This window comes from Panthera onca, chromosome B4 (assembly GCF_046562875.1).
Source record: "Panthera onca isolate mPanOnc1 chromosome B4, mPanOnc1 haplotype 2, whole genome shotgun sequence".
Taxonomy (NCBI): domain Eukaryota; kingdom Metazoa; phylum Chordata; class Mammalia; order Carnivora; family Felidae; genus Panthera; species Panthera onca.
The window spans coordinates 41,468,294-41,492,041 of record NC_138345.1 but is presented as its reverse complement, the minus strand read 5'-3'; the positions used below and the strand labels follow the sequence as shown (position 1 = coordinate 41,492,041).

Below are 23,748 nucleotides of genomic sequence, written 5' to 3'. Positions count from 1 at the left end.
GGTTGAGACCAAAACTGGACCTTGTGTGAACCCTTAACCCCAACCTGCTCACCTTGGAGAAGCCCTGAGCAAAAACCCTGGCTACATCAAACTGCGCAAGATCCGGGCAGCCCAGAACATCTCCAAGACGGTGAGCACAAGAGCCCAGTGTCCCCCAAAGGCTGCCATGAGTCTGGAATTGTTTTAAGTGAAAGCACATTGACGTAAAGGGATTCAAATACTGCTTACTGGGGTTTCTACTCAACCTGGCTTCTCCAACACTCTTTTCTCCATGAAAACAAAAGGCATGACCTTTTGTTTCTGCCTCTGTTGTGGTGTTAATACATCGCTGTTGCTCACTGCTCTGGATCTTTGAGGGCAGAAACCATGCCTTAACTTGTCACCGAGTTCCTAACCCACACGTATTCAATCAGTGGTTGTTGACTTGCAAGGTAAAAGTCCAGGCGTGAATTCAAGCATCTGTTTATTTCCCGCCCTATAGATTGCCACATCACAGAACCGTATCTATCTCACTGCTGACAACCTTGTCCTGAATCTACAGGATGAAAGTTTTACCCGGTGAGACACCTACACAAGGGGTATCACAGAGAGCATGGGACCTGAGTCTGGTGGCTTGAAAGACACCATTTCTGTGAACAGTTAGAAAAGGGGGTGGTTGACAGTCCCGAGCTTGACTCTCGTAAGATTGGTCTTACAAGGTCAAATAGGATTTATTTTGTAAAAAGCACTCTAGTTGTGAGGTTTGGTCTAACTGAAGAGTAGTGAAAAATGATATTCTGTCCTCTTACTCGGAAAGCCCTAAAATCCATCACTGCTCTAGGGCATGGGAGGAGTGGTAGTGGTCAAGGGAATCAGTCTCCCTTCTCAGCGTGACCTTCCTGGCTTCCAGATGTTTTTCTTTTTTTCTTGGGAGCAAAGGTGGGCTTAGAACTGGTGGGGCCTGAAACTGTTGGATCACACATGCATTTCTCTTCTCTTTCTGTGTTTCCCGTTCGTCTGGTGACCTGGTATCCGCAGGGGCAGGTAAGTTGTTGACTCATCCTTGTTTCTATAGGGTCTTGCCTCTCCCAGTACCTGCCTCTTCCCCTGTGGCCTCACCTTTCTCCCCTCATCGCATGCACACCCTCACCCAGGAAGGAGGGAGTGGTCTGAGGTGCTCTCCCTGTCACATTTATGTTTCCTAATGTCTTCCGTCTGTCTGGTTTCCACAGTGACAGCCTCATCAAGGCTAAGAAGTGAGCCTGGTGACCATGAACTCTGCCACCAGAGAAGTGGGTCTGTTTCTCCCCTGGTTTTTGAGGAGCCAGCTCGGGGTCCAGCACACACACACACCCCCCCCCCCCCCCATCCCACCCCTCAGTATCATGTGATGGTCTCTTCTGCATCTGGCCTCCCAGCCCTTCTTGGATGAACAAAGCCTGACCAATTTTGGGGGGGGGGGGGGGGGGCGGGGCGGGATGACTTTGTTCCTCCCTGTGTTGGCCAGAGGTGCTGGGACAGCGTGATTTCTGCGTGATTTCCTACAGTGTTGGTTCCTCCCTCCAGGTTGGGAGGCAATAACCACCATCCCAGGAATTCTCAATAAATTTTTATTAGTTAAGCTTAAGTCTTTGCATGGTGTGTGAGTTGGGGTAGGAGGGTCACGCATGCGCACGTTAGTGTCATGCTCCCCTAGGTCTTTCTCTGCGTCTGCCAGCAGGGGGCGCCGAGATTCTGGCCGGGGCAGTTAGGGAGGCATTAAGAAGAGCCTGGGACCTGCTGCTTCCCCGTGGAAGCCCCGCTAAGTCAAATCCAAAACGGCCTAAGCTGGGAGCAGCAGGTCCTCAGACCCTGAAGCCCAGCTGCACTTCTCGCTCCACCCTCCACTTCTACCACATCGCCAACATCTATTCACCAACATTTCCTTTATTTAAGGCTGGAGCAGCTGTGGCTTTGCTGAGCTAGACCAAAATAATCTGATGACCCCAACACAAGCTGCTTCCTTGGCAACAAGTCTCCATGTAGCTGTGGGGGAAACCATTTGTGCCTGTCGAGGTCCCTTATGCATTCAAAAGCCCAGTGGATCATGTTCTTGCCGTGGGCTACCCATACTCAAATTTCTCAGTCATCAGCTGTGCGAAGCTGTTTGTGGAGCAGGGCTTTACCTGTGGAGGTCAGATCTTCATGCCAGCAGCACTGGGCCCCCAACAGAGCAAGTGCCTATTTTCAGTCCCCACACGGGCTGCCTCCCCTTCCCAAGACAGCCTTGGCCGCTCATGCATTAGAGAAATGAAGCCACTGCCTGTGCCTGAATGCCACATCGGCCCCTGTTTCCCATCCCTTGTCTTTTGGGGGGAGACCAGGAACATCTGGAGTCATCAGCACCGGGGTGGGGGGTGGGAGCAAAGTATGTACAGAAATTACAGAGTGCAGTGGTTGGGGAGGAGATGAGTCTTACAGGGTTAGGGACCGGGTTCATCTTCCGCTTCTCCCGATTATTGAAGAAAAGTAGATTTATTTTCCCCTGCTCTGCAGGTAAGTGTCATAAAAGGGACAAGGAGATGAACCAGATATGTCAGCCCCACTCCTCGGGAGCTAGGAGCCTAAGATGAAATCAACAATTAGACAAAAGACGGGTCAAGTGACCTGAATCAGTCGGCCACAAGTTCCTATCCACACTTTATTTCTTTCATCTTCCCAAGGGGAGAAGAGAATGGAGGTACCTGGTATGCTTCCAAATCCTGCTGGGACTCTAGAGGCAGCCATTTTGTCTCCTCCCCATTGTTCCCTTTTTCTAATGATTTATACCCCCCATCCAGAGGGGTAAAGGTCAGAGGTTGTTCCTTAGGAGGCCTCCATGGTGTTCAGGGCTCCCTGAAGGTCACTGCCGAGGGAACCGGCCGGGGGCCATCTTTACCAGACAGTGTTAGGAGCTTCACAATTAGACCATCCAACACTGTACTGGAAGATGGACCCAGAGCCGGCCGACATGCAGCTCCAGGCTAGAGCTGACCAGTCGCTACAGGGACCCTGGCCGCAGTCCAGGTGAGGTCTCTTGAGAGTATGTGAGCGGATCCCAAGCTCAAGGTCGGCTGTGGGTTCTGGATCCACCAGATGACAAATCACACTGGGTTGGGGGAGGGGCTCGGGCCATTGTGTCCCTTCAGTGGGCAGCCAGCCAACGGAGAGCCACCTCTTTGGCAACACACTTCACTCAAGACGAAGGGGCTTCCACGGTGTGTGGGGAGGTTCGGGAGAGGGGGTTGCAGCCAGCGGGGGGCTGGGGGGGCCTGAGGCGGTAGATGTCGCTGACACGGGAACGGGGGCCTCCATCATTACCCGGCAGTATTAGAGACTCCCAACCAGCACCCAAACACTGCTGGGTAAGACGGGGGCCCCTGCCCAGCCTGCCCACCTCCAGGTCGGGCAGTCCTCCGCCCAGGCTCCCTGTGGAGAGGCTGCAGAACCCTGGCTCCCATCCCCCACCACCCGAGTCCCTGGGGACACTTCCGGGTGAGCCCTGTAGCCCGCCACCAGCCCCACCCTAAGTTGCTGATCCACTGGGACTCAGGTAGGTCTTCCGCAGGCCCCTGCCCATCAGTTCTTCACCTCTGAGCCCCTTCCCCAGCCGCCCCCACAGCTTGTCCCTGATCCCCCCACACACACCGCTTCATCGGTCTCCATCCCCACTCGGTGGTTCCTGGCCCAGCCCCAGAATCCCTCTCCCAGTGGCCTTTACCTGTCACCGGGGCCGCCTGACCCCCACAGAGTGAGTGCCGGGGAGAGGAAGGGGAGTCAAGGCCCAGGATTCAACGGCCTAGAGCCCGCCCGCCGGGCCTCCACTCTTCCTCCTTCCTTCTCCAGGGCCTGGCGGCGCAGGCTCCTCACCTGGGCCCCGCCCGCCGCCCCTGCGCACAGGTGTGTCCTCCTGCCATAGGCTGCCCCCCCACCGCCTTAACCCCTTCCCTCCCAGGGCCAGCCGCAGGCACCTCCTCTGAGGCCTGGCCACCCCGCTAGGCCTCCCACCCTTTCCTAGAGGTCCCTTCTCTCCTACCCGCCTCCTCTGCCCCCCAGCCTCCCCTAGGGAGCCTGGTCTCCAGGGGGGGAAAGAGAGGGGATGTCTCTGGGCTCCCCACAGCCACCCCTGCCCTTGCTAGCCCCTTCCTCCCAGGCCAGACACCCCTGAGGTCAGCGAGGGGTCAGCTCAGCAGGGATTGGGTTGTGCCCTCCGCCTGCCGGGCATCCCTGCCTGTTGACGGGTGTCTTCAACCCCCCAGCAGGGTGTCTCCCTGTCCTCAGCCCTAAAGTTGGGGAGCCCACCCCTGCCAGAAGGCCAGAGCTGGCCAGGAGCAGCAGTACTGACCCTACCCTGCTGGTGAAAGTACTGAGCTGCTCTCCTTCAGCCCTCCTAGCCATCCCGTGGGGAGAAACGCCCCTGCTGCTCCTTGGGAAACGGACCGAGCACCCTGGGGCAGAGCTGCTCCTGGACCCACCTCAATGCCCTGGATGCAAGTCCCAGCCTACGGAGCAGTTGGCCCTAGGGTGGTTAGAGGGGTGGGACCTGCCTTTCTTTTGTGCAGCTCTAGGCGTTGCCGGGAGAGAAGAGTCCTCCCCGCCCCCCCCCAGGCGGCAGGTGACACTCCACCCCACCCCCACCCCCTGGAGGGCGATGGCTCCAGGAGCTATTGTGTGGCCCAATCCAAGCTCTCCTTGGTCTCCCAGCTTCCTCTCAGTCTCCTTTGTTTGCATCCTTAACACCTGTCCGTACTTATTTCCTGTTTGTGGGCTTGTCTCCTAGCTCCCCAACAGGAATTGTCTTGTTCACATCATGCCCTCAGCACTGCTCCAGTGCCTGTGACACAGTGGACACTCAAGTAAAGCACATGCTAATGAATGACAGTAGGGGCCAGCCCACCCCTCGGCCTCTCCTGCAGCAGGGAGCTAGGCCTTCCTGGGCGGGACCCTCACAGGCTTAACTCGCCAGGAGCGGGGCCTTAATTCAAATCAAGATAAAGCCTTAACACAAAGAAGGGATCCTTGGTAGTCCACCCTGGACACAGGGCAAGGCCGAGGGGACAAAAATAAAACTGCCCAGGAACACCAGGCCAGTAGGGGCTCCCGTCAAGGGAGGAGCGCGGCTCACGGGAGCCCAGAGAGGGGTGGGGCAGTGGGTGGCACCAGGCCCCTGCTTCCTGGCTTGTACTGGTCTCAGCTCTCAGATCTAGAAGTCAGCGCTAGAGGAGTGCGGTTGTGTCCCTTCAGGGCGACCAAGGCTGCCTCTCCAGGAGTGTGTGCTCCGCAGACAGACGGCCCGAGTTCAAATCTCAGCCTCACTGCTCGGTAGCTGTGTGTCTGCGAGCAAGTTATGTGACCTACCCGTGCCTCAGTTTTCCCCACGGTGAAACAGGAATGACACAGCCACCTAAGGTGAATGAGTGTGTAGTCTTGTAAACAGTGCCTGACACGTGGCAAACGTGTAATGAATTATTGTTGCCAGTTACGACCTTGATCCCTCACCTCAATGATCTTCACAACCACCCTCAGGATCATCCTCCATTTTATTTTATATATAGTTTTTTTTTTTTTTTCTTTTAACCGAGGTACAGTCGACACACAATGTTCCATTGCCTTCGGGTATACCAATTACCGATTCCACAAGTCTATACATTATGATACGCTCTCACCGCAAGTGCAGCCGCCATCTGTCACCATGCAAGGTGCCATTACAGCACCATTGATTATATTCCCTGTGCTGTAACCTTTCATCATTCTCCACTTTAAAGAAGAGACTGAGGAATCTGGCCCACGGTCACACTCCTAGTATGTTAAGCAGAGTCCAGAACCAGGTCAGGTCAAAGGTGAAAGTCAAGCTTTTGTGCTTTTGTGTACACACACACACACACACACACACACACACACACACGGCTCCCTGCTCACTCCTCCTCCCCCAGTCCCCTTCTGAGCTCCTCAGGCCCAGGCAGTCACAGTTAGAGACCCACACACAGTGATCCTAGGGGCTTTATTTACAAGAGTATAGGGCCTGATGCTGCCTGGAGTCTCCTGGGGCTATATACAGGGTCAGGAAGAGGGAAGTAGGGACACAGCCACTTAAATTACAATAGAATGGGGGTGGGCTCCTCAGTTCCGGTCGTGGGTTGGCCCACCGGAGGCCTCTGCAGGGTTCAGGGCTGAGGCTGCAAAGAGAAGGGAGGAACGGAGTAAGGGGGTGGCTGGAACCGAAGCGGGGAAGGGGAACAAGAAGGTCTGGAATGGCCGGGAAGGGCAGGGGAAGGCCGCAGCTACCGCATCCATCCAGGGGAAAGCACTGGACCCAGCGACACTGGGGGGCAGGGCAAGGAGGAGCCCTAAGCAGAGGGGCCATACCCCGCCTCATTTCCTCTTGAGGGAACCCTTGCTCTTCTCCTTGTCCGCCGACCGCTGCTTCTTCACCTTGTCCTCCTTCTTGTTCTTACTGTGCAAGTTCTCATATACATCCTCCTTGTGTCTGCAGGTGGGGTGGGCAGTTGGCGCAGGTCAGGAGACCGTGCAGGGTTACCCAGCTCCAGCGGCCCCGTCTGGCCCACCCATTTCACAGGTGAACAAACTGAGGCCAGGAGAGAGGAGACCTGGTCACTGTCCTTTCACTAGACTAGAAGCTCCTTGTGGGCAACGGCTCCATCTTCTACACCAGGAATACCACTGGTACCCAGCACAGGCCCGACATAGACATAGGCCCAACTCAGGAAATACTTGTGAACACAGGTAGTAAGAGTCAAGCTTGAGCTTGAACCCAGGTCTCCCTGACAGCAGCACTTGTCATCTCTGGAAAGGGAGGGTCGGGCCGAGGAGGAGGAGGGGGGAGTAGATGCTGGGAGGTGGCAGGCGGGGGTCACTCACTTGGAAGAGGTGCGGGATGCCTTGGCATGGGCGTTCTTCATGGCTAAGGGGTAGGTGATGTTCCCGTACTCTGACTCCCGGCCCTTCTGGGACTGTGGGCAGAGGTGTGGTGGGAGGGCGGTGGTCCCAGCAGGGACCAGGTGATGCCCACGCCCCCCCCACAGCTCCGCCAGGCCCCGCTCGACACACACCTGAATGACCTCCAGCTTCTTCTTGGTGGTTTCAATGAACTGGGCGATGGCCACATAGATGAACTTGTACTGCGCCTCGGTCTGCACCATGCCGGAGCGCTGCGCCCGCACCATCTGGATGGTCTTCTGGATGTCGATGTCACAGTCCAACCCTGGGCAGGCATGGCAGTTGGACCTCAGGCTCAGGCGGAGGGGGTGACCGAAGGGCTGCTCACCCAGCCACCCACCTGCGTCTCCCACGGGTCCCGCTCACCCTTGGTGGAGATGCTTTCCATGAGCATGTCGATGACGATGATGGTGCCTGTGCGGCCAATGCCTGCGCTGGGGAGGGAAGGGGGCGCCGTCAGAGGCCTCACCGGGAAGGGGGAGCCCCGGCATTCAGCTCCAGCATGGTAGCATGAAGAAACTGAGGCTCCAGACAGATGAGGTAACACGCCCGGGGTCACAGGGCCGACAGGCCGGAGGCGGAAGCTTCCTTGGTTCCGCACCCACAAACATCACTTCAGCCCAGGGATTTGTAGGCGGGCCGTCTCTCAAGTGCTCCCAGGCCAGCCGGCTGCACCCCAACTCCCTGTGCCACCACTTCCTGCTTTGACGCCTCATTCCTGCTGCGGGCTGCTCCCTACTCTGGAGGATCTAGGAGCCCCAGCCCCATCAAGGTCCTGCCTGCCCCACAGGCACTCCGGGCCTCCCCTGGCCCTCTCCCACACCCTTGGCCTGAATGAGGCCTTCCCTGCACCCCGCCCCTGCCCTTCTAAAGTTATATTTAGAACTTTTTTAAGCAGGGCTTCGTTTCCCTTTTTTTCTTTTTTTTTTCAGACCCTGACGGCAGGGAAAGGGCAGCCCTAGAGACAGCAGGGCACAAAGGGCACTGGGGTCAGGAGCTGTGGAGAGGTGGGGGAGCCACGCAGTAAGGGCTGTCCCCTTCCCCACCCTGTGCCACCACCCTTGGGCAAACAGCCCCGGGGAACCTCAGGACCCCTCGGAGACTGCAGTCCCACCCCCTTTGCTGGGCCCATCAGGCTGGTGACCTGAGTTGCACTGTCTAATTTCAAACCCAGATTGTCAAAAATAACCCCCCCCCCCTTACCCACTTCCTTCCTGTAGCATCTAAATAAAGGCCATGGGGATTTCAAGAAGTGGAAGGGGGGTAGCAGGAGGGTCGTTGTGGGCGATGGGCCTGCCCCTGGAGGCAGAGCAGAGTCCCTTAGATGGCACGTGGGGGGTACCCCCAGTTTCAGCCCACCCAGCCCTGCCCCAGGACAAGCAGTTGCTGGTGGGAAGAAGGAAGAAGTGTGAGGCCCTCGCAGCCTGGGGTCACTTGGAGGGAGAGGGTAGGGAAGCAGAAAAAGCAGGCTCCCGTTTCCCCATTCTCTTCCTGCTGTGAGTTATTAAACCATTCACAGCTCCCATTTCTTCAGGGATTCACTATATTCCCGACACAGTGACGGGGTCTTATTTCACCCTCAGAGCAACCATAGGAGATCCTGAATTTACAGAAGACGAATCTGCGGGTCAGAGTAACCAAGCAATTTGTCCACGATCACACAGCCGGTGAGTAGCAGAACTGAAATTTAAAACTACGGTCTCTGTCCAGGAACCTGCACCCACTGCCTCCCATGCACCCAGGCCAAGCGGGCTGGGTAGGCCCATCTACAGGACTCTGCCCTTCAGGCCTGATGGGCCCCCCCCCCCACCTCCTCGTTGCTGACCCCCCACCTCCCCGTTTAGCAGGAACAGGTTCTCCTAGTCATGAGGTTCTCCAGTGGAGCTAGTGATGCGTGGGCCCCTCTGGAAGAGATACCACCCATCGCCACGCAACCCTGGAGGCCAAGCTGGGGTCACTAGCTGGGAAGGGAGAAGCAGAGAAGGCTAAGCGCCCCGGGGGCTACAGAGGGGAAAATGAGAAAATGTAGGGAGCCACACTGCCCCCAGATGGGAGACGCTTGGGGCCGAGAAAATATATACGCTGAGTAAGCCCGTGTGAGGAAACAACATGACCAGGACCAAGGTCTGTTGTGAGTGTCCGTGCAGGCTCTCTCGAAGGCCAGCTGGCAAGCTGCTGGGCCTGTTTTCTCATCTGTATGTGGCAGGCCTGGATGAGACGGTACATCCAGGGAAGTCTCGAAGTCTCTGAAGAAGCCACCCCCAGGCACAGGATCAATCAGTGGGGTGGGTTCAAGCTTAAGTTTCCCACAGGGGTCTGGGGCCGTCAAGGAGCCCGGATGAGGCTGGGATCAGGGGGACAGACGCGTGAAATGCATTAGCTCGGAAAGCAGTGTTTACGATGAGCAGCACGCGACACTTAGCAGGATTTACTGGCCATCACGACTCCTAACTTCATCGTTGTTCTCACCTGCAGTGCACGATGATGGGTCCCGCGTGAGGCAGACTCTCCTGCCGCTGGTTGATCTGATCCAGGAAGCTGAGGACGCCCCCAGGCTCGCTGGGGACGCCATGGTCAGGCCAGCTCAGGTACTGATAGTGCCAGATCTCCCGAACCAGGTCCCCCTGGGCAGAGTGCATAGGGCCAGTGCCCTCTGTTCCCACACACCACCCCGTCCCACCCAACCAGACATGAGAGCAGCTCCCAGGAGGGGCCCCGGGAGTGAGACAAGGATGGAGGGGACACTCACATTGTCCAGCGGGGAGACCTGCAAGGTACGGAGTTTGTACTCAGCTGTGTCATGCTCCCCGCAATTGGTTACTGTGTACGGTCCATAAACGCGCTGAGCGCCCACCTCTGGCCAATATGGCACACATTTGTTCTGGAAAGGGAGGGTGGAGGTGAGGAGTGAGGCACAGAAGCAACACACAGGGACCTGTTCCAGGCCCTTTGCAAGGTCCTGGGTCCCTGGCGCTGGCCCAGTCAACAACATTTGTTGGACGAATGGATGAACTGGCCGAGAGTCAGAGACAGGATCCAGTCATGGCTCAGCCACCAAGAGGGGGTGAGACCTGACCAGCCACTCAACCTAGCAATTCATTTGGGAAACATCTGCAGGTGCGCACGTTGTACGTGAAGTTGCGGAGACCAGGCTGGAGTCGCAGACACGGCGAAGACACGGTCTCTGACCCTGTGCCTCTAGGAGGTCACAGAGAGGCGAACAGGGTTAACAGAGCCACTCGGGATCGGGGTAGAGGGAGAGACTAATCCTCCCTCCAGGTTACGGAGGAAATCACAGGTGGCTTCACAGAGGAGGAAGCATTTGAGCTAGGTCTTCAAAAACAGGGAGTCTGTCCGGCAGAGAGAGTGCAGAGAGAGAGGAAGTCATTTCCTAGCAGAAAGTGAGCTGATGCCAAGGCGTGGAAACCTGAGTCAGGGAGTGTTGTAGCGAAGTCACCACGCCTTGACGGCCAGGTCTCAGAGTATGACCTGAAGACAACTGGGAGCCACTGAAAGGTGTTCAAGAGAGGGAGCAGCTTGATGGAGTGTATGCTTTGGACGGGACCCCTTTGACTCCAGTGCAGAAGTGCCCTAGAAGGGCACGGCGCACAGGCAGGGATACCGGCTGGGTGGTGGGGTAAGGGTGAGGGGCAGACTCCAGAGAGATTTACGAGGCAAGGGAGGACAGGAAGGCTGTGGCTTGGATGGGGACAGGTGGGGGAGGGGCAGGAGGCAGGTTTGCTTCCGGACACTTTAAGAGGTGCCTGGGTGGCTCTGTCGGTTAAGTGTCTGACTTCGGCCCAGGTCATGATCTTGCAGTTCATGAGTTCGATCCCCATGTTAGGCCCTGTGCTGGAGCCTGGAGCCTGCTTCAGATTCTGTGTCTCCCTCTCTCTTTGCCAACTCTCACTCTCTCTCTCTCTCTCTCTCTCTCAAAAATAAACAAACATTTAAAAAAAATTTTTTTTTAAAAAAAGGAAGAAAGCCCACTTAAAACCGGGGTCTGGTGGTCAGGAGCGCCCCAGGTTGGAAGCAGGGATCTGGGAGACAGTGCTTATCCAAGAGTGTCTCTGTGCCTCAGTTTCCCAACAAGGGTTGGACTTTGCCCTCTGAGGGGACTTTCTGCCCCTGGCGTCTGGCATTTCTTTGGTTTAATGGTGATGGATAACAAAGCACTGGGGCGGGGGGGAGCGGAGAGGGGAAGGGGTGGGGATCAGGGGACAGCACAGGACTTGGCCCTACCCGGCCTTTCTCCACCTCTCGGGTGGTCATGACAATGACTCGGGTGTTCTCCTGCCATGCCATCTGCCAGAAGTCGTTGACTGTGGCCTCCAGGCAGCCCTGGCTGGCGATGTAGGTCTTAGCGTTCTCATCGGGGCTTAGCAGCTGGTTCTGGAAGCAAGGGTAGAGAGATGCACCCCAGGACTGTGAGCCCCTGCACCACCACCCTCCTCACCACCTAACTTTGCTACACGTCTCTGGCTCCAGTACCCCCGTGAGATGGGGAATCCCCAGGGCCCAGCCTCTCCTCCCATGTGACCAGCAGGCGCCACTGACCTTGACGTAGTTGGCATTGATATAGTCGGACCCAGGGATGTTGCTGTCACGTCCCTGCAGGATCACTCGGGTGTGGTCGACTGGGGGTGGGCAGGGAGGAAACAAGATGGGCCTGGGTCAGCCAGGTACTCATCAGCCCCTGGGTCAGACCCTTCCTAAGCTCACAGGCCATTCTTATCTTAGAGGCCAGGAGGCTCTCGGAGCACTGTGGGCAGGTGGGGGCGGAGGATCCACATGGGGAGCGGGGTTGGAGGTCTCAGAGGAAGGAGGGCGGTGGATGTCTAGTGCGGGGAGGCTCCAGTGGGAGGGGCAGAGGCTTTCTGCAGGAGGGAGGCCCTGTTGTGTGGGTGAGGAGGTGGACCCTCCTGGGGCGGGGAGTAGGGACCTTATGAGATGGAGGGAGGTTGGCTGGGGGAAGGGGAGTCTCCTGGGTGAATGGACGCTGCCCGGAAGTGGGAGGGATGAAGGCAGCCAGGGGGCAGCGTGCTCACACGGAAGAATGTTCTTGTAACGGTTCTTGCTCTTGTTCTCTGGCCTCTGGCCTTCCAGCCGCTGGTGCAAGTTCTTTACCTCCTGCTTCTGCAGACTCTGAGGGGCGAGAGGGGGAAACTGAGTGCCAGCCCCTGGAGGGCCATCCGCGCACGGAGATAAGACGGGGCAGACCAGTGTATGGGGTGGGGAGAGAGGGGACGGGGCCTGAGACCCCACGCACCTCAAACTCCTCCCAAAAGCCGGCTTTGGCTGTGTCCTCTGACTCCTGCTTCTTGTTGAGTTCCAACACCCGATTCTCAATGTCAGCTGCGTTCACCCGAGTGGCATAGTATGGCTGGGCGGGGACAGGTGAGAAGTCAGCGCCCACTTGAGAGCACAGAGCTCCTGGGTCTGAGGGATTGCCAGGCCCGCCCCTCTCACCTGCCGCAGGTAGACGAAGGCACCCGAGGCCTCCTCAATCCCCGTCTTCTTGAAATGCTCCACCAGGTCTGTGAGGCTGTCAAAGGTCTCTGAGCCACCCACCGTGTAGCGTCCACCCTGCGGGATGCCAAGTCAGGCCATTCTGCATGACCTGAGTCTCCCTCCCTACACCCCCAGCCTTGGACCAAAGCTAGGCTGATCCTCCCCACTGCCGGGGCTTTGAGCATAGACAGGAGCCCCGGCAGGATGCCTTCCCCGCTGCCCGGCTGCCTTACCTCACACATGACCTTGATATGAGTGACTCTGAGTGGGGAGCCTGGGCCAGCCTTGGGCTGGTCGCTGAGCACGGACAGCACAAAATCTCCAGGCTGGCTGAGACTCTCACGCACGAGAAACGTCCAGGGCTCACCCTTGGCCTGCAGCAGTGTCTCTGCCTGCCCCCCAGACATGTGACCGTGGTACCACCTATAGAAGGCAACATCAGGGAAGGTGACCCCTAGGCCAAGGGGCAGGCACTGAGCAGAGACAGGGAAATAGAGTGACTATGATGTGCCAGGCGCTGTGCTACATGCTTTCAAATCCACCACCATAGTTGGGTCCACTGCTCTCACAAAAATGTTGACAGGTAGGTTCGATCCCATTTTACAGATAAGGAGCCTGAAGCTGGGCCCTAGGCCCTTGGGTGGTAGCCAGGCCCGCCTCTGAGAACATGAGACAGAGGCAGAGAGGCAAGCCACATCCAGAACAACTGTAGGGGAGAAACCAAGGAAGGGTCTCCATGAAAGCCAGGGCTGAGCTAGGGAAAGAGGAGGGGGACCAAGAGAAGTGCAGAGGCCAAACCACAGAGAGCAGTGGAGATTGGGAGAGACGGAAGTCACAAGGGAGTCGTGATGGGGACAACTCCCCCCTGGGTGGCAGGGAAGACAGACAACCCTGCTGGGGAAACAGGGGTGTGGGGGGCTCTGAGGTGTCCAGGGTGACATCACTGAAGGGGAGGCTGGGGCTCAGAGGGGCTCAGAAGGGCAGAAAGCGGAACTAGGACCTTTCCCCAAAGCACACCCCCTTCCCAGGAGGAAACTGTAGCCCCACAATGCCCAGCCCCACAGGAAACCACGTGATGGAAAAAACACAAAACTCCTTCTGGGGAGAGAGTGAGAAGTGAGGGTGTGAGGTTTCCTCAGCCCAGGGACCAGGGGAGGGGGCATTTTCCAACCGCAGGGATGGGGGGAGGAGGGGGGGACCAGTCTGTCTTGCCCCACCTCACTCCCTCCCTGTCCCCAAGCAGCACCCCGGGCCACCCCATCCCACCAATCAGGGATAGACCAGGGCCCCCCCAGGCAATGGGGAGGGGGCTGACCCTCGTCCCCCTGGCCCAGGATGAGGAAGTTTCCATGCAAATGTCAGGCTGACCATAGGCAGAGAGCTAGCCATTGGCGGGACAAATGCAAATTTCCTCGCAGGAGGGGAGGAGGAGAGGCAGCGGGCCAGGGCTGGGAACACAAAGGGAGGTTTGGAGAAGGAGCCTCCCCCACGCAATCCCAGGGTCAGGGGTGAGCCAGGCATGCTGGCGTCCTGGTGTGGGTCACCGAAAGGGCCTCTTGGAGTCAGTTTCCCTGGCCTGGATTCCCTCCATCCTTCCCTGTCCCCCAGCCCCCAGCTCTGCCCTTCTCCTTCTCCCCCTTCTCCCAAGCCATTTGAAGCCAGGCCCCAGCCTCCTCCCCAGGGGGTCTGCTCAGCTGCTCCTTCCCTCTTCTAGCTCCATCCACAACCTACTGCTTCTCCAGGGCCTCCAGCAACCCATCCTCCTGCAGGGAAGATGCCGGCTTTGGGCAAGGAGAAAGAGAGGTACCGCGCTGAGTTCAAGAGGGTCTAGGTGGCAAAGGCCCATTAACGTTGCAGGCGGGGCATAGGAAAAGAACGAGAGGGAGCAGATACCCAATAAGGACCAAGGAGGGCCACCATGAGCAAAGTCATCCATGCTTGGGCTTCGCGCCTAGAAGAGGTGGCTTCAAGGAAAATGGATGAGCGGCTTCATGTTGGCTGGTGAGTGGTGCCCAGCGGTGGGCCCCGGGGCCTTCACCTCAGCCTCACTCAGTTCTAAGTTTGAATCAGTGACTTGAACAAAAATACTGAGGTGAGTTGGGAGGCATGCATCTCAGAAAGACCGAAAACGGACAGAATCAAGATTCACAATCATTTCAACAATCAACACCCAAATACAGGACAAGGGCAAGTTGGCTTGGCCCCAGGAGTGTAAAAAAACAACAAAAACAAAAACCAAAAAACGCTTAGAGTTATTGGGCTGCCCTTCACCTTAATGGAGCTGTCATTGAGATACAGCCACTAAAGTGAGCCATGGCGTAATGCCGAATGTTCTGCTCCTCCACCCCACCCCCACCATGCTTTAGGAAGACCACATAGGGAGCAGCCTGCCCAGTCGTGGGGACCACATCTTTGAAGCCAAAGGGACAGGGGAGAAATGCCTTGAGTGTCCTGTGCCCAGGTACTAGGCCCCTTGCACACACAACCATATCAGACGGTTTTCAACTGGTCTGTGTTCTGGTCAAGCTCTACCAAGCCCCCAAAAGCAGACCTGTCATCACTGTGTTGCTGAGATAAGGCATTAAATGTCGTCGTAAATACAAATCTCCTCTGCCCCTCCTCAACATTCGTCTCTCTGTGTACCAACCTGTGCTGGGGGAGAGTGTGGCTAAAGGAAGGCCATTTCGGTTCCATAGACAGAAGAGCTTTCTAACAACAGAGCTGGCCTACTGTGAAAGGCAGCCACCAGGCCTCTGCATCACGAGCAGGCCTGGGAGGCCAGCTGGCAGGGACCCCGGAAAAGGGCAAGATGATGTTCCCTGCTTTCTCAGGGGCTGAGGGAAAGGGTATGAGGGGTTAGTGCCCCGAGACACAGGCCCAGATCACATGGAAGAAAGAGGCCCACGGAGCCCCGGGAAGGATGGGAAAATCAGGGACGGGGTGGGCAGGGGTGGGTCAGGGTATGACGCCCCTCACCTCTCACTGGTGGGGTCGGAGCAGTTCAGCGGGTACTTGAGGTGGATGATGGTGCCATCCCGGTCCTGTAGGACACCCTGCTGCTGTGTGTAGTACTCCACCAGCTCCGTCAGTGTCGCAAACTTCTCCCCTCCGTACAGGTCATAGAAATCTCCCGAGTTCTGGATCCGAATGTGGGTCACCTGATCCCCGACCCTGCGGGGCACCAGACGGTGAGGCCAGTGGGTGCAAGAGGAGAGGTAGGGACAGAGAGGGGGATGGGCTGGGGTCCTGAGCACGGGGCACACACAGGGACAGGGTAGACACGGAGGGGGACGGGAGACATGCTGGTGCTGGGGGCTGGGAGGTTGGAACCGAGAACGGAGTTGCAAAATGCGGGCCCTGGCTGGAACTGAGGGCCACCTACCTGACGGAGAGGGAGAAGTCGCCCTGGTTCTTGCGACTGGGCCGAGCCAAGAAGCTCCCATGGACCCCGCGGCCCTTGAGCAGCGTCTCTGCATCCAGCCCACTGAGGTCTCGGTGAAACCACCTGCAGGCCCGGAAGGCAGTGAGGAGAGGTCCCTCCGGCCGCAGGGCACCCTCGCCTCCTGCCTACCGTGGTTCCCGGGACCTTACCTCACCATCCTGGGGGCTCCCTGAGAGGAAGGGGGTGCAGGGAATGAGATGTGCTGGTGAGCCCAGGCAGGCCGCCAACTCCCAGCGCCCAGGCCGCCTCACAGCCCTGGCGGTCCTGGTTCTGGGGCTGCCACTCCACTGGCCTGGGACAGCGGGCAGGGCGGGGACAGGAAGGGGCGCGGCCGACCCCTTGGGGGAACTCACTGTACTTCTCGTTTTGGAGCAGAGCGCAGAAGAGAAGCAGAGCAGGGTGGCAGTGGGGGTGGGGAGGGGGCCCACTTCCCACACGTCGTCTGCCGTCTGCCATCAAAGGCTCCAGGAGCATGGCACTCCGCAAGGGTGACGACACAAGAAAGAAGGACGCAAATGTGCCTTGCAGCCTACAGGCGAAGACTGGTCTTCGTAAACGTGAGCCCACTCGCAGTCACATGCCAACCCTTCCTCCTCCACCAGCTGCATCCGCACAGCCTTCCCTGGTCCAAGCTAATAATAATGGTGACACTGAAGGGCGCCTGGGTGGTTCAGCTGGTTAAGCGTCCAACTCTTGATTTCGGCTCAGGTCATGATCTCACGGTTCGTGGATTTGGAGCCCCACATCGGGCTCTGCACTGACAGCGCACAGCCCGCCTGGGATTCTCAGTCTCCCTCTCTCTCTGCCCTGCCACCCCCCACTCACTTGCTTGCGTGCTCTCTCTCTCTCTCTCAAATAAATAAATAAATAAACACTAAAAACAATAACGGTGACAGCCACAACTCTCATTTCACGGAGTCTCCCTGTATGCTAGGCACTGTGCTCTCATGTCATTTATGTGCCTTATCTGATTTATCCCTCATCAGAGCCCTAATGAAGCAGGTGCTGTCTTTATCCCCATTTTACAGACAAGGAACCTGAGGCTCAGGGAAGGTAGGGAACTTGCCTGAGGTTAGGCAGTCAGTTAAGTGGCGGTGCCGGCATGAACCCCACAGGGGTTCCAAGGTCAGTGATTTCAGCTCCTGTATGCCAGGCGTTAGGGCTTCAAAGAACAGAGGTCGGGACGTCCCGTCCACTGGGGGTTGCAGGGAAGGGGACACTTCCTAACAGCCACGGCCAAGCAGATGCTTACAAAGAGAGAGGTGCCCTCGCCTCCTCTGACCTACACATCTGAAGAGGTACCACTGGGGCACTGGGATGGACAAAATAGCAGCTGTCAAACATACACCTTTTCTACTTCTTGTCCTAGTCTTTGTCCCTCTGTGCCCTAACCAGCCAGTGGAGCCAAGGAACAGAATGCAAGGGGAAGCAGAGCTGGGAAAGCAGGTGGGGGTAGAGCTTCCACGCCCCCTGGGGGTCCTTCCACCCTATACCTGGGCCATAGGTTCTTGTCAAGGGGACGGCTCTGAATTAGCCAGAGCTCAGGACTCTGACCAGGGGCCTGTCTCCTGGGAACTGAGGTCCCTGCCATCGACTGATATTCTCAGGGCTGGATGACCTCAAGAAGCCCTACACACTAGAAGTTCACAATGCTCCCTGTGTGTAATCCCACAGACAAACACAACACGCCAAACCAAAACGAGGAAAGCAATCTAACAAAGGGCACACAGAAAGCTCTCGTACTGGTGGCTTCCCTTAGGGAAAGAAACTAGGTGGCCCGAGGAGAGGGCTGGGAGGGACATTCACCTCTCCCTTGTACCTGTTTTTTTAACGGAAGGGTAATTGACACACAATGTTCCATTAGTTTCTGGTGTACAACATAGTGATTCGACATCTCTATATATTATGCTCCGCTCACAAGCATAGCCGCCATCTGTCACCACACAACACTATTACAACACAACTGACTGTATTCCCTATGCTGTACCTTTCATCCCCATGATTTATTCTATCCGTAACTAGAAGCCTCCACCTCCCACTCTGCTTCATCCATTTTGCCCCCTCCCACCCGCCTCCCCTCTGACAACCATCATTTTACTCTCTGTGTTCATAGGTCTGTTTCTGCTAGTTGGGTGTTTGTTGTTGGTTGTTTTTTTTTTTTTTTCTTTAAGATTTTTAAAAAATGTTTTTACATGTTTATTTATTTTTGAGAGAAACAGAGACAGAATGCGAGTGGGTTGGGGCAGAGAGAGAGGGAGGCACAGAATCCGAAGCGGGCTCCAGGCTCCGAGCTGTCAGCACAGAGCCAGACGGGGGGCTCGAATTCACGAGCTGTGAGATCATGACCTGAGCTGAAGTCAGGTGCTCAACTGACTGAGCCACCCAGGCGCCCCTTAAGATTTTTTTTAAAGTAATGTCTACACCCAGTGTGGGGCTCAAACTCACGACCCTGAGATCAGAGTCACATATTCTTCCAATTGTGACAGCAGGCGCCCCTGTTTTGTTTTGTAGGTTTCACATATAAGTGAAATCGTACAGTCTTTGTCTTTCTCTTCTTTCACTTAGTACAATACCCTCTAGATCCATCCATGTTGTCACAAATGGCAAGATTTTTTTTTATGGCAGAGTAACATTCCATTATACATATATACCACATCTTCTTTATCCATTCATCTGTCTATGAACATTTGGGTTGCCTCCATTCCTTGGCTACTGTAAACAATGCCGCAATGAATATAGGGGTGCAGATATCTTTTTGAGTTAGCGTTTTCATTTTCTTTGGGTAAATACTCAGAAGGGAGGTCATTAGATCAAATGGTGTTTCTACTTCTAATTATTTGAGCAAACTCCATACCGATTTCCACAGTGATTGCACCAATTTTCATCCCCACCAACGGTGCGCGAGGGCTCCCTTTTCTCCACATCCTCATCGACACTTGTTATCTCTGGTCTTTCTGACTCTAGCCATTCTGACAAATGTAACGTGGTATCTCATTGTGGTTTTGATTTGCATTTCCCTGACGATCAGTGATGTTGAGCATCTTTTCATGTGTCTGTTGGCCATCTGGATGTCTTCTTTCCCTTATACCGTTTTGAATGTTGTAGCATGTGGGTATGTATTACCTTTATAAAAATGAATACATTGACTGGGAGACGGCAATCTCTGGGGAACAACTGGGGTGCTGGGAATGCTCTACGTCTTAATCTGGGTGGTATATACACAGGTGTATGTAAATGTGACATTCATCAGGCCGTACGCTTCACATTCATGTGCATTCTGTATGAGACCTCAATAAACACTAAGGAAAAATAGTAACAAAGTGTTAAAGCTGAACTGAAGTATTTTTCCTACGATGACTACTTTATCACTTTTCGAAATATCAAACATCGATTCTCCCCCGCCCAAAAGGGGCTCTCCCCGCCTCCCCCTTCTTTCTGGTACCTGGGAAGCTTGGTCTGTTTACCGTATGACCTAATACCGACCATCCCTTGAGTCCTGGACTTTGAGCCCCATCAAAAGAACATGAACTCCTTCCTGGAGCCAGGGGCAGCAAGAGCGTCTGCGGAGTCGGCCCTGCCACAGTGGGGTCCACAGCCAATCTTGCCAACCTTCGAATGTTCAAAGGCTAGCACGCCACCTCATGCAGAGTTTGTGTCCAGTAAACAAGCTCATCGACAGCCACGTACATGCCTGATCCCAAGTTCAGCTCCTGTTTTTACACACACACACACCCGGCTTGTCACACACACAGGACACACATACACAAACACAAACAGTCCCACACACACACCTCGCCATCCTCGGCCATCTACACACATACCCGGCCCAGTGCAAATACCCACACACGGACACACCATCCTGACCGCATGTGAAGTTATGGGTCCACGCCTCCCTCCCCACTGCTTTACTCTGCTTGGGGCACCCTGTTTCCTGTTTCCTTTGTCCCCACAGGAGGGCCTCTGCTCAGGGGTGCTGGACTCTTGGTCACCACATGACTGGCTCTTCCTCACATCCAGCTCTCAGGGCACATGTCACCTCTTCAGGAAAGCCCTCCTGGATCCCTCCAGTTAGTGACGCCACTGGCACCCCCAGTCACTTGCTAGCACACGTAGCTGTTTTCACGTTTCTGCAGAACACTCCTGAGAATCTAAAACTGTCCTATTTACTGGGTTCTTTGTGTAGTCTGCTGCCTCCCACTGGAATGAAGCTCCGTGAGGGCAAGGACCCCATCTTCTTCACTCCATTATTGCCAGCACTGTAAAAGGTACCTGGCACAGGTGCCCCGCATGCATCTGTTGAATGAAAGATGCATGGGAGGGGGAGGCAGAGGGGCACCGAAGGAAAGTAGAATGAACACCAGACGTTGGGAAGTTACATGGGAAGAAGGGGGAGCTTTCTCAGGTCTGCCTCCCAGACACATTATGTTTCAGATGATGTGGGCGACCCAGGGTTTCTGGTAAGCGGACAGCAGAAGCAGGAGGCCAGAGAGTGAAGGGAAACATGCAATGGAGAGAATAAATACACATCTGGTCGGGGGAAACGAGCTAGACAGAGAAAAGGAGGAGGGGGCAGAGGGGCATGAATGAGCCTAGAGTTCCTCAAATCTTGAGGGAGGGACAGGAAGTAGATCGCCCTTATGGTCACACACCTGCCAGGAATGAGCAAGAACCCTCCCTGCCCCTCTCTCCCAAACTAAGAGGAGGCCGTGGCAGCCAGGTGGAGCCGGGGACTTACCCACCGGACAGCATCTCCCCAGAGGGATGGGGGAGTCACAGGCAGAGGGCCACAAGGGGTGGGGCCGAGCCTGGGCGCAGCTGTGCACAGTAGCCCAAACAGGTGAGGAAGAACACTGGGAACTCAGCTACTTCCTCCTTGATGCAGCCCTCCAGGCCAATGGCACCACAGCGACAACGACGAGCCCCCTGACTAGTGATCCCTGAAAAAGGGACAGGTGGGCGGGGCTGGCCTCAGACTGCCCACAGAGGCCGGACTCTACCTCCAGCCCCGCTGGGTAGTCCAGGGCCGTCGTCCTGGCCTCCTTCCTTTGGGAGGGGAGGAGCCACTTGGAGCTCCACCTGGAGCTCAAGCCGACAGAGCAGCTGGAGGGAGGGCGGGTGGAGGCAAAGACCAGGAAGTAACCCTGGCCAAGGGAACACCAACCAATAGGGGAGCCTCCCAGCACACACACAAGCCAGGGGGCCTCAGGAAAAACCCAGGAAGAAGAGGTGTCACCTGTGCAGGCCCGCCCACCCACCCATCCAGAGTGTTAAGGGGCAAGTCCTTCCTCCCACCGAGCCCTGGAGCAGGCAGAGTTGGGCCCAGCAGGAACCTAGGAAGGATCTGGACAGGGAGTTGAAGCAGCCTGAAATGGCAGAGGGAACCTGGGGCCAAGCGGTGGAGGTTGTCAGGGTCACAAAAGACTGACACTGAGGCTAAGTCACAGGCATGTTTATTATCCTCTGGAACATCGAGGTCTTCCCTTCCTGGGCAGTGTCCCAGGGGAGGGCCGACCCTCAGGAGGCAGCCACGCTGCCACCGGGAGCAGGCCCGTGGGGCGGCAATGTCATGGGTGGCAGGAACAACGCCTTCAGCTTGCCCGACAAGCTGGCAATCTCGGGATCCTGGGCTTCATAAGACTTGACCAAGCGGGCAAACTTAAGGACACCTGCAAGGGGAAGTGGAGCGTCAACCCACACCCCCAGGGGACAAGTGTGCCCCAGACATCAGGAGGGGGCAGCTTGAGCCTGAGTCACTGGTTGCTCCCCCTCTAGTCAGGGAGCTGTCTACAAAATAAGACACAAGCAGTCCTCTGCCCTGTGTCGTTTGGGTGAACCATTTCCAGGTCTATACCCATCACAACTGGATGGGATGCACTGAATGAAATATCCCAAAGCAGTGTGTGTCTCATGATCAGGTGAAACATTTCAGCAATTTAGTCCCAAGAACCTGAAGCATGAACATCCACAAGATCTCAAGTCTATAACCTGGACACAGGAGGGCCGAGGGCCATGGGCCAACTGGGCTGAATCAATAAGCACCTTTGGGGAACACCATGATCTCATCAAGGAAATTAACCAGCCAACCCTCCAAAAGAGACTAGCTAAAACACGTTGGAGGGGCTGCACAAGTGCACTGTCACGCAGACATCCAACTAGAGCTATCGGAAGGGGGTTCCAGTCCAGCTCTGCTGTGACCTCAGGCACTTAGTTTACTGCTAGAGTCTGTTTCCTCATCTTAAAATGGGGTAACAGTATAATTACGGGTAACTGCAAACAGCATTTAAGACTTCGCCTGGCACAAGTTCACAGGAGACCCTTGGCTCTGCCCGCCAATTCTGTTCGTCAGATTGTGGCTGCCTCCGTGTGGCAAGATGAGGGAGGACGGCTCAGGGACCCGATGGATCGAGCGCCCTCTCCCGGACCCACTCACCCCGACCCTCATCCGACCCACCTTCCCCGTCGCAGCTGAAGCCATAGGCCTTGATAACCTCCTGCTGAATCTGCGTGGCCACGGGCAGCACGAATTGCAGCATTTTGCCCATGTCGTTGCACGCGTTGTCCCGAGCCTCGTCCATGCGCACGGCGTTCTCCGGGGCCGAGAACGCCTGGATGACCTCGGCCAGGACCACTGTGCGGCAGATGCATCCCCGGGTAGGCGTCAGAGCATGGCCGGCGGGCCCAACCGAAAGCGCAGGGAAGAGGGCAGGGAATTAGTGGGCTGAAGCCATAGTAACCCGATAAACTCGGCCTAGATTCCCTCGCTCTAGGGGCAAGGACCCCTTTTGGGGGAGAGAGAGAGATGGTATCCTGTGCCCCCATTTCCCGGCGGCACAACTACACCTCTCGCTCCGTACCCTCCGCCCGCGCCCTTCTCCAACAGGAAGCCCACCCGGTGGCTACAATGCTTCTCACCCTTGGCTTGCTCGGCACTCAGGGCCGCAGGTTGGGCCGAGGCGGACGCCATAGGGTAACAAAAGCTGCACGTGCAGCCGAACCAAGGAAATGCACGGAAAAAACGATCAGCCTGCTAGAGCGACTCTCGAAACTGACGGGGGTGGAAGGGAAGCAGCATCAGCGGCAGCCGGAAGCCTCGCGGTGCAGCGAAATACTAAACGCCAAAATGCCTTAAAACGAGAGATGACCCAACTGGACTCGATGCTGTTGGGGGGGGGGGGGGGGTGGTGGTAAAAGAAAAAAATCTAAAAACGAAAACCACTCCTAGAACCGAAGTAGCTCTATTGTTAAAAACGTATTGTGGAGGGGGTCTTCCGGTAAAAACCGGAAAACCTGCTAGACAAATTCTAAAAGAGCTGTAACACTACAGGAAGTGGCCTGGAGAGAACATGGGATATCCATGAACGCCACTATTGGTGAGGGTGAGCTCAGTGTCGCGTTTTCTAATTCTGATTGCTGTATAATCAACGAGGGACACTATAACTTTCAGAAGGAAAGATAGGGGAAAAAGAAACTTGTTTATATCATCCGTTTCTAGAGTTTGTGAACATTTGACTCGGACCTATGCAAATGAACCCAAAGCTGATTGGCTGGGAAAGCTGGTCACACCCCCTGCAGTTTTTGAGAACGAAGTGATTCGCTGCAATAAACGCTGAGCGCTGAGGCGGCTCCCGTGCTTGCCTAAAATGGCCTTGTGCAGGGGTGTGCGCTCCAAAGTAACGCCCTCCAATTTCTCTTCTGTTCCACACGTTTGAAATGGTCACCCACTTCCTCCTCAAACCAAGGAGTACTTAAGAATCCAGACTTCGAATCGCTTTAACCTAGTGGAATTCCGCCCCTGCACCTCCGCTTCGTAACCCTTTTTTCAATCTATTCGACGGAAAGGA

The 23,748-nt window shown here is 56.0% G+C and overlaps 3 protein-coding genes and 1 non-coding gene across 5 annotated transcripts in view; 1 reads left to right on the top strand and 3 right to left on the bottom strand.

Annotated features, from left to right (window-relative positions):
• PHB2 (prohibitin 2) overlaps positions 1-23,748 on the top strand; it is a 127,277-nt gene that overhangs the window by 3,361 nt on the left and 100,168 nt on the right. Inside the window, exons 7-8 of the mRNA XM_081796289.1 lie at positions 53-130; positions 482-559. Of these exons, the coding sequence (XP_081652415.1) occupies positions 53-130; positions 482-559 (156 nt within the window). The remainder of the gene's footprint in view (positions 1-52; positions 131-481; positions 560-23,748) is intronic.
• PTPN6 (protein tyrosine phosphatase non-receptor type 6) lies at positions 5,980-20,869 on the bottom strand. 2 transcript variants are annotated; one of them, XM_060658530.2, is made up of 16 exons: positions 20,643-20,869; positions 15,848-15,970; positions 15,442-15,636; positions 12,699-12,888; positions 12,424-12,540; positions 12,224-12,337; positions 12,003-12,099; positions 11,512-11,591; positions 11,197-11,346; positions 9,704-9,835; positions 9,424-9,578; positions 7,321-7,388; positions 7,068-7,219; positions 6,877-6,968; positions 6,364-6,484; positions 5,980-6,173 (listed from the first exon to the last, which is right to left on the bottom strand). In XM_060658530.2, the coding sequence occupies exons 1-15, from the start codon at positions 20,654-20,656 to the stop codon at positions 6,370-6,372; spliced, it is 1,794 nt and encodes a 597-aa protein (XP_060514513.1). In that variant the 5' UTR covers positions 20,657-20,869; the 3' UTR covers positions 5,980-6,173; positions 6,364-6,369. The 2 variants fall into 2 exon arrangements, with proteins under 2 accessions (XP_060514513.1, XP_060514514.1); XM_060658531.3 differs by lacking the exon at positions 20,643-20,869 and adding an exon at positions 16,057-16,211.
• Positions 21,342-23,204, bottom strand: CB4H12orf57 (chromosome B4 C12orf57 homolog). Its single transcript, XM_060658552.3, has 3 exons — positions 22,820-23,204; positions 22,359-22,535; positions 21,342-21,573 (listed from the first exon to the last, which is right to left on the bottom strand). Exons 1-3 carry the CDS (start codon positions 22,869-22,871, stop codon positions 21,422-21,424), a joined length of 381 nt encoding a protein of 126 aa, XP_060514535.1. The 5' UTR covers positions 22,872-23,204; the 3' UTR covers positions 21,342-21,421.
• Positions 23,167-23,228, bottom strand: LOC132660477 (U7 small nuclear RNA). The gene has a single exon (XR_009601817.1). It is a non-coding gene; the product is annotated as a U7 small nuclear RNA (small nuclear RNA).

What these genes read in the sequence shown, in the direction of transcription:
- PTPN6 (XM_060658530.2), bottom strand. An exon ending in TTACAAGAACATTCTTCCGT is followed by an intron (nt 11,592 to 12,002) that starts GTGAGCACGCTG and finishes GCCCACCCCCAG; the next exon opens with TCGACCACACCCGAGTGATC. An exon ending in AGGTCTCCCCGCTGGACAAT is followed by an intron (nt 9,579 to 9,703) that starts GTGAGTGTCCCC and finishes CACTCTGCCCAG; the next exon opens with GGGGACCTGGTTCGGGAGAT.
- CB4H12orf57 (XM_060658552.3), bottom strand. Translation starts at nt 22,871, where the DNA reads ATGGCGTCCGCCTCGGCCCAACCTGCGGCCCTGAGTGCCGAGCAAGCC. An exon ending in GAGTGCCGAGCAAGCCAAGG is followed by an intron (nt 22,536 to 22,819) that starts GTGAGAAGCATT and finishes TCTGCCGCACAG; the next exon opens with TGGTCCTGGCCGAGGTCATC. An exon ending in CTTCAGCTGCGACGGGGAAG is followed by an intron (nt 21,574 to 22,358) that starts GTGGGTCGGATG and finishes TTCCCCTTGCAG; the next exon opens with GTGTCCTTAAGTTTGCCCGC.